The 14,712-nt window shown below is 43.9% G+C and overlaps 1 protein-coding gene across 1 annotated transcript in view; it reads left to right on the forward strand.

Moving 5' to 3' along the window:
• Positions 1-14,712, forward strand: part of LOC124622346 (apoptosis-inducing factor 1, mitochondrial) — a 119,326-nt gene that overhangs the window by 45,764 nt on the left and 58,850 nt on the right. The window contains exons 5-7 of the mRNA XM_047148023.1: positions 8,038-8,344; positions 8,433-8,621; positions 8,694-8,890. Of these exons, the coding sequence (XP_047003979.1) occupies positions 8,038-8,344; positions 8,433-8,621; positions 8,694-8,890 (693 nt within the window). The remainder of the gene's footprint in view (positions 1-8,037; positions 8,345-8,432; positions 8,622-8,693; positions 8,891-14,712) is intronic.

Here is a 14,712-nt window from a genome sequence, read left to right on the forward strand (position 1 = left end):
ACTGGCCGTACACCACTGGTGATCGTCGAGGGGACACTGAATAGTGCACGGTACATCCAAACCGTCATAGAACCCATCGTTCTACCATTCCTAGACCGGCAAGGGAACTTGCTGTTCCAACAGGACAATGCACGTCCGCATGTATCCCGTGCCACCCAACGTGCTCTAGAAGGTGTAAGTCAACTACCCTGGCCAGCAAGATCTCCGGATCTGTCCCCAATTGAGCATGTTTGGGACTGGATGAAGCGTCGTCTCACGCGGTCTGCACGTCCAGCACGAACGCTGGTCCAACTGAGGAATGGCATGGCAAGCCGTTCCACAGGACTACATCCAGCATCTCCACGATCGTCTCCATGGGAGAATAGCAGCCTGCATTGCTGCGAAAGGTGGATATACACTGTACTAGTGCCGACATTGTGCATGCTCTGTTGCCTGTGTCTATGTGCCTGTGGTTCTGTCAGTGTGATCATGTGATATATCTGACCCCAGGAATGTGTCAACAAAGTTTCCCCTTCCTGGGGCAATGAATTCACGGTGTTCTTATTTCAATTTCCAGGAGTGTAGTATTATGTACTTTATTATTCACAGAAGCGCTCTCTCTCTCTCTCTCTCTCTCTCTCTCTCTCTCTCTCTCTCTCTCTCTCTTCCTCCTGCTGACACTTCAGCACTAAGCAAAAATTAGACACATCATTATCATCAAATTTGTAATGTGTGTAGCCACTACTTTATTGGTGTGATGATTTTCAATGTGTGATGCAATCAGTTTCCATGCTTTCAATGTTTCAAGGTTGCTGCTTTGTTGTTACTACCTCCCCCTCCCCCCTCAGGGGGCCCGCAGAATTTTTGGCCATTGTCCTCCTACTGACGTCACAGGAATTTCTGTGCGTGGTGTTGTCCTTACCCATCCGGACTTTGTCGCAGAGCATTTCACTCAACACTTTGCCCAATACTCTGTATCGAATCAGTATCTGCCCACGTTCCTCCTGAAAGAGCGCTCGGAACGACTGCCTTTGTCTTTCGTTTCTCGCTGCTTGGGGCCTTATACGGTTCCTGACCGAATCAGATACATAACCAAATGCTCCAGCACTTACCAGTGGCTGGCCACTGTCGTATACTTACCCTTTTCAACCGTCTGTGGAGTGAGGGGGTATTTCCTACCCAGTGGCAGGAAAGCATTGTTATTCTGGTGTTGAAGCCTGGGAAGCCACCTCTTCAGTCAGATAGCTACCATCCAATTAGCCTTACCAACACCCTCTGCAAGCTCCTTGAACACCTGATGAGTCGGCGGTTGTTTTGGATCCTTAAATCTGGCGACCTTTTGTCATCAACTCAAGGTGGTTTTTGCTGTGGTTGCTCTACGGTGGATAACTTGGTGCACCTGGAGTCTGCTTTCCAGTCAGCCTACGCCCATCGGCAACAGCTCATTGCAGTCTTCTATGACCTGCATAAAGCCTACGACACCACCTGGCACCACCACTTCCACACCACCCTTCACGAATGCAGCCTTCGTGGCGCTCTGCTCGTTTTTATCCATAACTTTCTTTCTTGTCGCTATTTCCACGTTCAAGTTGGTTCCTCGTACAGCACTTCCCATTGGCAAGAAAATGGGGTTCCACAGGGTTCCGTCTGAGTGTCCCTCTCTGCCTCGTCGCCATTAATGGACTGGTGGTGGCTGCTGGGCCGAAGTGTCCCCCTCTTTGTATGCTGATGATTTTTGTATCTACGTCGCTTCCTCCATCATGGACACTGCAGAATACTGTCTACAGGGGGCAATCTACCAGGCGCAATACTGAGCTCTTTCCCATGGCTTTCAGTTTTTGGTGGCCAAGTCATGTGTCATGCATTTCTGCCATCCCCATACAGTTTATCCCCATCCGAACCTGTTCCTCGGTGGCCAATCCCTCGAGGTGGTGGCCACCCATCGCTTCTTGGGTCTGGTCTTTGATGCCCATTGACATTGCTCCCTGAAGAGGACATGCTGGTTACATCTCAATGTTTGTAGATGTCTGTGCAATACCACCTGGGGTGCAGACTGCTCTATTCTCTTGCGATTGTACAAAGCGCTGGTCCAGTCTCGTTTAGACTACTTAGTCCTGTCTATGGTTCTGCGTCACCTTCGACATTGCAGATCTAGACCCCATCCACCATTGTGGGGTACTACTTGTCACTGGTGCCTTCCAGACTAGCCCCGTGATTAGCCTTCTCGCAGAGGCGGGGCTTCCACCACTGTGAGTTTTGCGCCAACAACAGCTGATATCTTACGTGCTCCGCATTCGCTGCACCCCAAAGCACCCTAATTATGGTCTCTTTTTATCCAGACACGGAGATCAACCTCCTGCAGTGGTGGTCACAATGTGGTCTTACCATGGCTGCCCGCATTCAGTCGCTCTTTTCTGAGCTCCAGCTTCCCTTTACCACCTCTTTTCTCCACTCAGGCACGTACCCCTCCGTGGTGCATCTCTCGGCCACAGCTCTGTCTTTATCTCTCCATCAATTCATAGGATTCTGTCCTTCCGGAGGCCCTTTGCCACCAATTCTACTGTCTCCTCAGTTCATTCCTGGGTTCAGAAGTGATTTATACTGATGACTCCATGCTTGCTGGTCACACTAGTTATGCTTACACCTCTGCGAGATACGTGGATCTTCGTTCCTTGCCAGATGGCTGCAGTGTTTTTACTGCAGAATTGGTAGCCATCTTGCGCGCACTGGACCATATCTGCTTCAGTTCTGGACTGTCCTTCACTATCTGTAGTGACTCCTTGAGCAGTTTGCAAGCTATTGGCCTGTGCTTCCTTCACCACCCGTTGGTCGTAGCTATTCAGGACTCCCTGTCTCTCCTTGATCAACGTAGATGCTCAGTGGTTTTCAATTTGGACGCTAGGCCATGTTGGGGTTCCTGGCAATGAAGTTGTCGATCGACTGGCTAAATTGGCTACTTATGGTCCATCTCTTGCTATTGGCATTACGTTGTCAGGGTTTTGGACTTTGGAATGCAGGATGGCACACTCTTTCTTCGCCGAACAAGCTCAGGGCGATAAAGGATTCTACAACTACGTGGCGGTCCTCTTTATGGGCCTCTCGCAAAGCCTCTTTCATCCTTTGCCACCTCCACATCGGCCATACTTGGCTGCCTCACGGTTATCTTCTCTTAATATCAGGTCGAGGCCTACTTCATTGGGAATCTGGATATACAAATGTGCTCTTCAAGTATGAAATTTTTGTATGGTTCACAAAATTCCGATGCTCTTGGAGTATCCGCTGATATCTTCTTTTTTATGACATAATGTAAGATCTTTTAATGTTTTACACGTACGAACATATGGGCTGCCAAGCGCGATGGTGCCTGTTATCTGGCGCTGTCTGACAACTACTGAAACGAACCTATTTCTAACAGGTCGCAGGAAAATATTGTGAATGGTGGTTTGAAAAGCATTACTTTCAAAGTAAATTTTCTTTTACGCAAATTGAACTATGTGTGAGAATGCACAATGAATTTCTTAAATCGCAGAGCGTTTGACGATGAGCCATTTAAAAGTATTTTGAGCCCAGATGATCAGACATTCATGTCGTTACTGTAACCAAATTGATGTGGTGCTACAAGAAGCTCTCTCTCCTCTGCGGTAGATAATTTATTTGTGGAAAACTTTGAGGACAAGCCACTGGGCTCGGCAAAAAATTTGAGGGGCACATTTGTGTGATATCTTAAAGGGTAACGCAGAAAAAAAAGATCAACGTTATATGTGAAAGCTTAGCTTCTCTTGCAGCTTATTAAACTTAGAGATCAATATTATATGTGAAAGCTTTGCTTTTCTTGTAGCAGCACTATGTATATTAATTTAAAATGTTAACTTTTCCCGTTTGTGTATCCGCGCTACTTAACATTGATGTTGCTATTAGCTGACTGCATCACATGTCCTGGGGTCTGAATATCTGCTGTCATCGGCTGGCGAGATCACGTGACGTGAGCTATGTCTCGCTTACAAAAGCACATCACAATCTTGATTACAGTGGTTCGGAAAGTAACATGCGGTGTTTGGTGGAATTCGAATTTATATTTTTGTAATACGAAAATATGCAGTGTACATGTTGCTGCACATCAAAAATCTTTCCAAAAGGGGTTTTCTTCCCTGAGCTTCATTTTCTAAAGTGCCAGGAAATTCTACGCCCGTGTATAAAAACATAACCATTCAAAAGGATTGATAAGTTTTCCAGTTCTGAGGGAAAATATATTGTCACTTAATAACATGCAAAAAGTGTTTTTTCATCTGGGAGAAAGTGTGTTTTTAACCAGGAAATCTGGGAAAATCCGGAAATTTTTTTTCCTTGTCCGCGTATACACCGTGCTTGAGTGTCTATCTTGTCTACCTGTGCTTCTTCCTGCATGCCCCTGTCATTAGTCACTTTCTTTCCCTTCTCTCTTCTTCCACCTTCCACCTTCTTCCTTCCTACTGTGTCAATAATTTGTAATTTTATGGCCATTGTAGTTCTGTCTTAGAGTGTGAGGTTTTATCGGTTTTAGTTATTCCAAGGTCGGAGGGACTGATGACCGCGTAGTTTGGTCCCTTCTCCAATCCAACCAACCAATCAACCTCCTCTTCCTCCTCCTCTGAAGTACTCCTCTACACACCTTCCTGCTCTGAAACACACAACTCCATAAGCTCTTCATTGGTCATTCCTTGGCTGTGATCTTCCACCAGACATTCAACACATTCCAGCCAAAGCTTCTTCCAAGCAGAAATGAGGATTCTCTTGGTAATCCCTTCTCACACCTTTTCGATCGTCTTGGTGCAGGCAACAGTGTTGAAGTGATATTTCCAAAACTCTCTGAGAGTGAGATTGGTAGCTTAAGTCAACTCACAGCAATGCTCAAAGAGTGCTACATTGTAGAACTTCTTAAAGGTAGAAATAATTTGCTGGTCCATAGGCTGGAGTAGCAGTGTGGTGTTGGTAAGCAGAAATTGGATCTTGATGAATTGAAATTCTTCAAGCAGGTGGTCTTGTAGGCCTGGAGAATGGACTGGAGCATTGTCCATAACAAGAAAGACATGGAGTGACAGATTCATCTCAAGAAAATACTTTTTCAGAGTAAAGGACCAAACACTGGATTGATTCAATCACAAAATAGATCATGGGTCACCCGAGCCTTGCTGTTGCACCTCCACATCACATTCAACTTGCTCTTCTGTACTGTACTGAAGGCTCATGGAGTTTCTGAATGGTGCAAAAGCAGCAGTTAATTTTCGAACTTCCACTTTCATTGCACAGAATAACTGTGTGAAGCAGTCTATTCATTGGCTTGTGACCAGGCAATCCATTCTCCTATGCTGTTATGGAGGTCCGCGTTGACATCTTTTCCAGAAAAGAACTGTCTCATCACAATTAAAAACCTATTGTGGCAGATAACCCTCAGAATCTACAAGCATCTTGTAGTTGCTGATTAAGTTCTCTGCTGCCTTTGTGTCTGAGCTGGCTGCTTCGCCATGCCTCACAATGATGTGGATGCTAGTTCTTCTCTTAAACTTCTAGAACAACCCATGGCTTCCCTTAAACACTTCTTTGGTTGCTGATGATCCTAGTGTCTTCATTCATTCTCACCTTCTTCTCACAAATGATGTTCTTGTTAATAGTGTCGCCTTGCAATTGCCTTCCATTTATCTATATAAGGAGCAACCTTTCGACATTGTCCACAAAACGAAACTGTTGTTTAGATACTCTTGTCACTTCCTATGAAGCATCTGTCTCATTGGTCTTGTCCCTGTTCTTGAGGAGAATGCAAATAGTTGATTTAGGCCAGTTGTATGTGCCTGCTAAATCAGTAATGCTCACGACACGTTCAAGTTTTTCAGTGATTTTTTTTGTTTTATTTCTAAGGTCATCTTCTTTCTCTTACGGTCATCGTCTTCCAGATTTATCTTCGGAGATGTTTCTATGAAGGCTATTAAAATTCACACGCACAAAACACTGTGTGAACACAAGTTTAGAAAAAATATGTGATTAAAACCTGCACTAAGATGGTAGTAGAAAGAGTGCTACACCCAAACAGCAGTACATACTAAAGACATTGTTCATGTGCTGCTGTTGACAGTGAAAGGTGTTCATATTGTTGAATGTTTCCCTTGCCACGCAGGAATGGCTGGTGTGGCTGTTGATGTCTCACTAAATCATAGTCACTCACTATGTGAAACATCACTCGCTAAGCAAGTCATTTTTTTTTGCAGTTTGTTTTGCTCTTTATGTAAATTGTGTGTTATGGGGAGACTTCAATTAGCAAGGTTCCACTGTGCCTAAATAAAAGATCACAGTTCAGTCCCATTCTCAAACTTTTACTTGTCCCGTGATCTAGTGATACCTGTTGGTAGTATCACCACTGCAGGTCCTGCCACTAAAATTTATTCTTGTGACAGCAATTAGTTAAATATTATTTATTTTGTTTTTTAGGCATTTCATTCTGAATTAATTTTCCTTCTTTTTTTCATCTGAGTGTCACCATCATGTTCTGACGCTGAGTAAAATGTGGTAACGTTTTCACCCAGTATTCTGATACGTGAACAGCAACTGATTTTCTCATTTGCAGCCCACTTAGTAAATCTTTAGTCCCTCGTATTCCAATAAAATATTGATCTGGTTTCAGAATCGAGTAATGTTTTTGAAGGACAACATTTTCACGTTTGAATGTTACCTTTACTAAAAAAGCAGAATTAATGTTTCTAATACTATGTAATTTAATGCTATTTTCTCCTGTGTTTCACAAAAACACCTTATTTCAAGCAGAGCACTAGACTGTTGTAGTGACCAGTTCATAGTTTCTTGCTTATCTCTTGCACTAGTGCCTCACGAGTCAGTGTCACGTCATTGCTCGTGCAACGTCGATATTGTATTGAGAACTTTGGCGTATCAGGAAATCTTGAGCCTGTTGGAACGCAAGCATCACCTTTCAACATTCTTCAAAATACATCTGCACGTGACCTCAGTAGCCAAAGTTTCATATATAAATATGACTGCTATAAATGTAAGACTGACCCTTTGTACTCCACTGAACAACATAAAATGTTGACCTAAATAGCAATAGTTTAATCTGCGAATATAAGATGATTGTGTATTTTTTGAATGACGAATTTGGGGAAAAAACCTCATCTTATACTCGGGTAAATTCAGTAGGTATGCCACTGGCCCCTATGTAGACTTTTACCGTTTCCTGCAGAAACATATATTGTTGCTGAATATTTGTCCAATTTTAAAGTCAGTTAAATTCTGACACTAAATGGGTATTGACAAACTATAGTAGATGCTCATAATAAGCCAAAGTATGTGGTATGTCTGCTCATAATTCTCCCTCCCCATATTAATCCTCTTTCTCAGCCAAACTGGTGTCACTGTTCCCCCTCTAACCCTCCAGAATTCTTAAAAGGTCGCATGAATTCAATTGTCAACACTTCGAAGCTTCACCTTTAAATGTAAAGTGATCCCTATACTGATTTGTTACACAATGTAAAAACATTGACCTCTGCTGCAGCAGTTTTATCTCCAGATGTAGGATGACTGTATTTTTCAAATGATGAATTTGGAGAAAAAACCTTGTCTTATGATGGGGCAAATGTGGTATTTAGTGTGGCTGTGTTTGCTTCATTCATTCAGTAGTAGATACATGCTTGCTTCTTGCAATTTCTATTGCTGTCACTAGGGTAATACATTCCTTTATAACAACAAAATACTGCAGTACATCTGAACTGATGCATGCAGATGTCAAATTACAACAGAAGTTATTTATTAACACAGATGGTATTATATGAGAATTGTTTCCAAACAACACAATTAACTTCAGTACACACCTTTCTGCTGTTGACATCATATTATCTGAAAAATAGTTGTTCATAGTTTCTGGAAATTGATGCACTTTAGTTCAGACTTTTGACTTCTATTCTCTTTTTGTATAAAAATATCTTTGATTGCAGCGTAAATAATTGTTACTTTTCACTTTTGTTGAACCATTTAGATAACCATAAAATTAATATTTTAAGTTTGGTTGGTTTTTTGCAGGTGCTTATAGTTTCAAATGAGAGTTGTTATCCTTACATGAGACCTCCATTATCAAAGGAACTGTGGTTTAATGAAGATGATGAAGCTTCCAAAAAGCTACTTTTCAAGCAGTGGAATGGTACAGAGAGAAGTCTTTTTTATGAACCAGAAGACTTTTATGTTGATTGCAAATGTTTAATGGAACAGGCCAATGGAGGTGTTGCTGTAGCACGAGGTTGGAATGTTAAAAAGGTAGATGTTACTGAGAAAATAGCATATCTTGAAGATGGCCATGAAATTAGGTTTAAGAAGTGCCTTATAGCTACTGGTGAGTAGAAAATAATGTTCTTGTTACGTACTATACAATTTTATTTTAGGTAGTCTTATTACATTTCATAGATTTTTTGTTATTGCAGGAGCCAGCCCAAAAAACTTGCCAGTCTTTGAGAAAGCAAATGATCTGATTCAAGAAAAAGTTACATTATTTAGGGATGTTTATGATTTTGAAGAACTCCATGCAATAGTTCATAAAGGTGTTAAAAATATTGCAGTTATTGGTGGTGGATTTCTCGGAACTGAACTAGCGTGTGCTCTAGCTCGCCATGGTATGTTGTTGTAACAAATTATATTGACTAGTTTCATTATAAGTGCCAACATTTTATAGTTATTTTTTCCAGGCTGCAAGGAAGGTGTGAAGGTGCAGCAGATATTTCCAGAAAGTGGTACTTTGGGAAGAATTTTACCTGAATATTTAAGTCAGTGGACCATGAACAAAGTGAAAGCAGAAGGAGTGAATGTGATTCCAAATGCTGAAGTCAAAGAAGTTGACGCGGACAAGGGGCAAGTTGTGTTAAAACTCAGCAATGGACAGTCGGTTAGTTTCAAGATTGTTTGTGTAAAGTGAAACATGTGTATAGGGCTTTGTCAAAACATTGAGACAAAGCACCGATTAAGGAAATGTTACACATAATTTGATTACTGGTCCTTTGATGGTCTACAACAGAGAGTGAAAGTTATATAGAATTTTTAGTAATTTTGTAAATTTTGGTTGGTACTGTGTGCACTATTACTTTGAACATGTGTAGTATACACACACACACACCTTGCTTGATGGTATTTTGATGCATAGTTTTCATTTCCTGAGAAAGCTTTGTCTGTCATTTGTCTGAAGTGGAGCTTTTATGTGCTATTTATAGTTCAAAGGTGGCACAGTGTGTTCACGTATGTTACTAATATGTTTCTATACCTTGACGTGCTCTGTCGTGAAGGGGTGGAAATTTGACTAATGCAGTAGCTATATGACTTACAGGTATTGTACAAGTGTAATTTCAAAAGTCCTGCACACGGCACATGTGCAACCATTATGGTAGCACGATAAAGTTGAAATTCATGTCAGGTCAGATTACACATTGTGGCTAGCATTCATATATCAAAATCAAATCCCTACATGGAAAGAATCAAATGGAAATTTACAGCACTTCAGGAGTCTGGGAATAGTGTAGTGTGTCTAAAGCACAGTATCACAGAGACCTGTTAGTTTCCATGAAGATCGGGTAAACACAGAGGACAACCCAAGAAGTGGAAGGCCATCAGTTGCAACAGACTACACATCCTAATTTTATCATTAATGGCAGTTTGAGAGAAGATTGACTAAAAGCTTGCTAGGAAATTGCTTGTGAGGCTGTAAAGTCTGTCACTCCAGTTTACAGTATCATAACTGAAGTTGTTGCCAGATGTCCCCCAACATGGCTCACTGCTCTTAGGTGAGTATGTGCATGGCTGCCACAGGGTCCCAGCCTTTGCAGCACTACTTCCTCTTTCTGTGCTGCAAACCTACACTTTGACTATCTCTTACCTCCTCTGACTTTCCATCGGTTGGTCCTTTCGGGGCAGAACCTGCCTGGACTTGGTTAACAGTGTTGTTACTTGATTTCCAGTTTCACTGCTGGTGCTGTCTTCACATTCCATTAACAATTTATGGTCCCCATTATTGGGCTTGACCTGCTGTCTTTCCCAAATTTTATAGGAGTGAGTGTCATTCAGGGAAAGTCACCTACTGTGGTGTATGCTCTGTCCCTGTGCCCTTCCACCGTGGCTCCCTTTTCTTTCCTTTTGCTGTGCATCCAAACCCCAGCAGGGTAGCCATCCCATCGTGGTGGATTGGCAAGGGGGGGGGGGGGGAGGAAAGTGTCAAGTACCTGCATGGTGGTAGCTGGGGCCCTGTGGCAGCCATACACATACTCACTGAAGAGCAGTGAGCCACGGTGGGGGACATCCGGCAGCAACTTCTATTATGATAATGTAAGCTGGAGTTTCAGCCCCCTTACCGTGCGGGGATCACACTGTTGGTGCCTGCGCTGCACACTCCCAAAGTATGCTGTAGAGCATGTGCCCATCATGACTGGGGCATGGGGACTCCAAGAAACAGATTACTGGCCAAGTAGCTGTGGCTATGGTGCCCATGAGGAGAACCTCCATTCGGAGTAGGGGGCACCATGGCAGATAGTTCGCATATGAAGCAACTTAAACTTTCTCCTGCTGGTGGTCACATGGCCCCAGAAGTCTCTTTGTATGGAAAGGACGTGTATGATGCAACAAAGAATGATCCCAACGTTGTTACCTTCATTGGCCACACCATTGGAGGCACACAGGACTAGACGATAAGGAGCAAAATCCTCATCCCCAAATTCCTGCTCTTGATGGGGACACCTTTTTGGCCACAAAAACCTTTATTTTTTTGTGAACACTTTGATAAAAAATAGGGGGAAGTTGCAGCCATATTTAAGGTGAAGAGTGGTTTCCTCCAGGCCAAGTGCTGCTCTCTTGTGAAAAGTTGGGTGACATACCTAGGACTGTCTGTCCCCGCAGGAGTCACAGTATGGTCCAGGGCTTTCTTTCCCTGTGGTCTTCTTTTGCAGTCTGATGAGCTGTGGCCCAACTTAGAGCGACAGAATGTGCACTTCATCCATCATGTCCATAGGGAATCAAGGGAAAATGGAATTGCTAGTCAGGCATTCGTCATGGCTTTTGAGGGTGATACATCACCTGGGAAGGTCAAGGTGATGGCCTACCGGTGTGACATGAGACCCTATGTTCCTTCTCCTAAGAGAAGCTTCAGTTGTATGAAGTGAGAAGCTTCAGCTGCTGAACTTTGAAGTTTGGATGTGTGTCTTCCTGGTCTATTGCCTCCCATCTGCAGGGATTGTGGATGTCCTCTGACGCAAATGTTCCATGTGCTGCTCCTTCCACATGTGTAAACTGCAGCGATCTCCACTCTCCATGCTCTCCAGATTGCTCCATTTTAAGCATGAAAGGAAAATAAGACAACAAGACCCCAGACAAGTTCCCATACAAAGAGGCCAGAAAAAAGTTTGAGCAGCTTAATCCCATAGAAATTACTCATTCTTGCACAACATTCTCACCTTCTCTGGCAATGGTGCTCTCCTGTGTTGCACTTCTTACAGTGAACTCTCAGAGTTGTCTGATAATACATGCCCCTCCAGGTAGTTAGGGTCACACATCAGGCCATTGACTCTCACTTGCTGGTGACATCGGTCCCCATCCCCCAGCTGGAGATGCGTCATATTCTTGCAACTTCTCTAGCTGGGAAGAGGTTCCTTGGGACTCTTCCTAGCATGGTTCCAGCTGGTCCACAGCCAGACACCAACCAGTGACTGAAGGAATGACAGCCTGCTTACGATTGGACTCTTGTTCTTCCTCTGTCCCTGAAACCAGTTTGGGGAAACCTCAGTCCTTGTCTTCTAAGGAGGAAGAGGACAAAAAAAAGTTGTCTAAGACGCAAAGGAAACTCCGGTGGTCGCCATGCCACTGGACCCTGCATGTCCTCCTTTGTCCAAGATGGAAATCCATGTGGCTCCTAAGGCACCAGATCTCCTCAGGCAATTTGCCGCAGAGCCTATGTCATTATATCCCCTGGTATCTGTTGTTGGCAGCACATGACCGTGGTTCGTAATTTGTCCCCACCTTCAGTCGCTTCATGCCCCCAGAATATTTAGACAGTTTGACCCTCCAGTGGATTTGTAATGGATTTTTCCACCACCTGGCTGAGCTATGGTAGCTTTTAAGTACTTTGCATTCTGTATTGCCATGCAGGGAATGTGGTGTCCAGCAAATCAGACCCCTGCCCTTCAGGGCTGCTGAGGTTATTTTTAAGAATTGTACCAACTATGAGAGAGTATCATGCAGAGTTTGCACATGTGTGTGAACTCTGTATATGGTTAACTTGTGCCTCTTGATATACCCCGTTGGAGGCTGTGGCTGTTCGGGTAAGGGCACATCAGAATTTTACAATCAGTAATTTTTATCTTCCTCCTGATGATGTTTTGTCCCAGGATGTATGTCTGCATTATTCTCTCAGCTCCCCCAACCTTTCTTACTGTTGGGCACTTCAACGCCAATAACTATTTGCATAGAGGTACAATGAACACTGGCCACAGTAAAGAGACATCTATACTAGCACAGCTCAATCTTTGCCTCTTCGTCTGGTACCACCACACATTTCAGTGTGGTACTAGAACTTATTCGGCCACTGATCTCTCTTTTGCAGCCCTGGTCTTCCTGTCTCTCCCTCAGCATTGCTCCCCTATACGCCCACCCAGATGGTTTCTCTGTAATGCTGACTGGGATGAATTCACCTCTGCTGTCGTCCTTAGCCAATCACCCCCCCCCCCCTCCCCTAGCCCGCCCCCGCCCCCTGCAAGATAGTATCAATGTGGCCGATCAGCATAGAATGGCAGCCATTCTTTAGGCAGCCAACCAAAACTTCTCATCTCCCTGGGGAAACAGTACCCTGCTGGACCCCAAAGATCGCTGTTGCCATTGGAGATCATGGGTGGGCTCTCCAACACCATAAGTGGCATCTTTCACTGGAGTACCTCATTGCCTTTAAACAGCTCTGTACCCATGTTCAGTACCTCACAAAATGACAAAAGCTAGAATCCTGGAAATGGTATGTTTCCATCATTGGATCATGTACCTCTCCATGACACTTATGGGCAAAGGTCAGATACTTCTGTAGCTTCCAGTCCCTTGCAGATATTTCAAATATTTGCTTTGATGGTGCCGTTTATACTGATCCAGAAGTGCCATTCATCCAGACACTGTCACCGAATATTTTGCTGAGCATTATGATTGAATATCTGTGTCCTTTCGATTCATTAAAAAGTGGGGGAGCAAATGCGCTTGTCTTCTACTATCCGCCACCTGGTGCCATATAATGCTCTCTCTCTGTTCAGTGAGTGGGAACTCTTCAGTGCCCTAGTCCACTGTCCTGACGGCGCCAGAGCCAGACCGCATACACAATCAGATGCTGAAACATCTCACAGAGGATTGTCAGTGTCACATCCTTGCCCTCTTTAATCTAATATGCAACGAAGGTGAGTTCCTATCATAGCGCTATAGTTCCGGTACTGAAGCTGGGTAAGAACCGCCTGAAGATTGGCAGTTATTGCTCAGTCAGGCTTACCAACATTCTCTGTAAGTTGCTCGAACACACGGTGAGCAAGCGGCTGTGTTGGCTCTTTGAGTATTGGGGCCTTTTGGCTGTATTTAAGTCTTCCCAAAGGCAACTCCGCTGTTAGAGTCCACCATCTAGATGGCCTTTGCACGTTGTCAGCACCTCATTGCTGTCTCTTTCGATCTACAGAAGGCTTATTTAGGGCATGACATGGGATCACCACATCATTACTACATTACATGAATGGTGTCTGGGGTCCACTCCTGATTTTTGCCAAGAACTTCCTGTCTTACTGCACATTCATGATTCAAGTGGGTACTTCACTAAGTACCCTCCTCCCTTTCCCAAGAGAGTGGAGCCCTGCAGGACTCTATACTGAGTGTCCCCCTCGTTTTGGTTGTCATCAGTAGTCTAATGGCAGTTGTGAGGTCTTTGATATCACACTCTGAATATGCTGACAGTTTTTTGCTTTTATTAATGCTCTAGTATGAGTATTGCTGAGCGTTGCCTGCATGGCGCCATACAAAAGGGGCAGTCATGGGCTCTCACCCATGGCTTTCAGTTTTCAGCTACCAAGACTTGTCATGCACTTCTGTTGCCCTTGTACTGCCCACCCACACCCAGAGCTTTACGTGGACAATCAATTATTTCTTGTAGTTGAGATGCACTGCTTTTTGGGACTGATCTTAGATTACCAGCTGATGTGGCTTCCTCATCTTTGCCAACTTAAGTGAAAGTGCTGGTGACACTTCAATACACTTCACTTTACTGGACCCCGTTATAATTTTGGGGTCTGACTCGTCACAGGAGCCTTCCGAACTGGCCCTCTTGATCAGCCTACTAGTCAAGGCTGGAGTTCCTTCATTACCTATCAGTTGCCAATAACAGCTGCTGAATCACACTATACGCATTCATAACTTCCCAGGACATCCCAAAGTACTGTGTCCTTTTCCCTGTGAGGGAGCTCCACCTTGCAAAATTGCGGCCCAGAACTGGGTTTACATCTGCTGAATGCTTGCTGTGTCTCTGTTCGGAACTGCAACTTCCTTCACTGTCACCTTTGGTTAGGGAGACATCGCATCTGCCCCCATGGCTTGTGCCCTGACCCTGGATTTGGCCATAAGTCTCCTTTGGTCCAAAAGATTCCATAGCCCTACAATTTTTTGCCGCCTGTTCTTGACTGACTTTGAGACGTATCCCGGTTCGGGATTGTTATTCAC

The sequence above is a fragment of the Schistocerca americana genome, chromosome 7 (assembly GCF_021461395.2).
Source record: "Schistocerca americana isolate TAMUIC-IGC-003095 chromosome 7, iqSchAmer2.1, whole genome shotgun sequence".
NCBI classification, from domain to species: domain Eukaryota; kingdom Metazoa; phylum Arthropoda; class Insecta; order Orthoptera; family Acrididae; genus Schistocerca; species Schistocerca americana.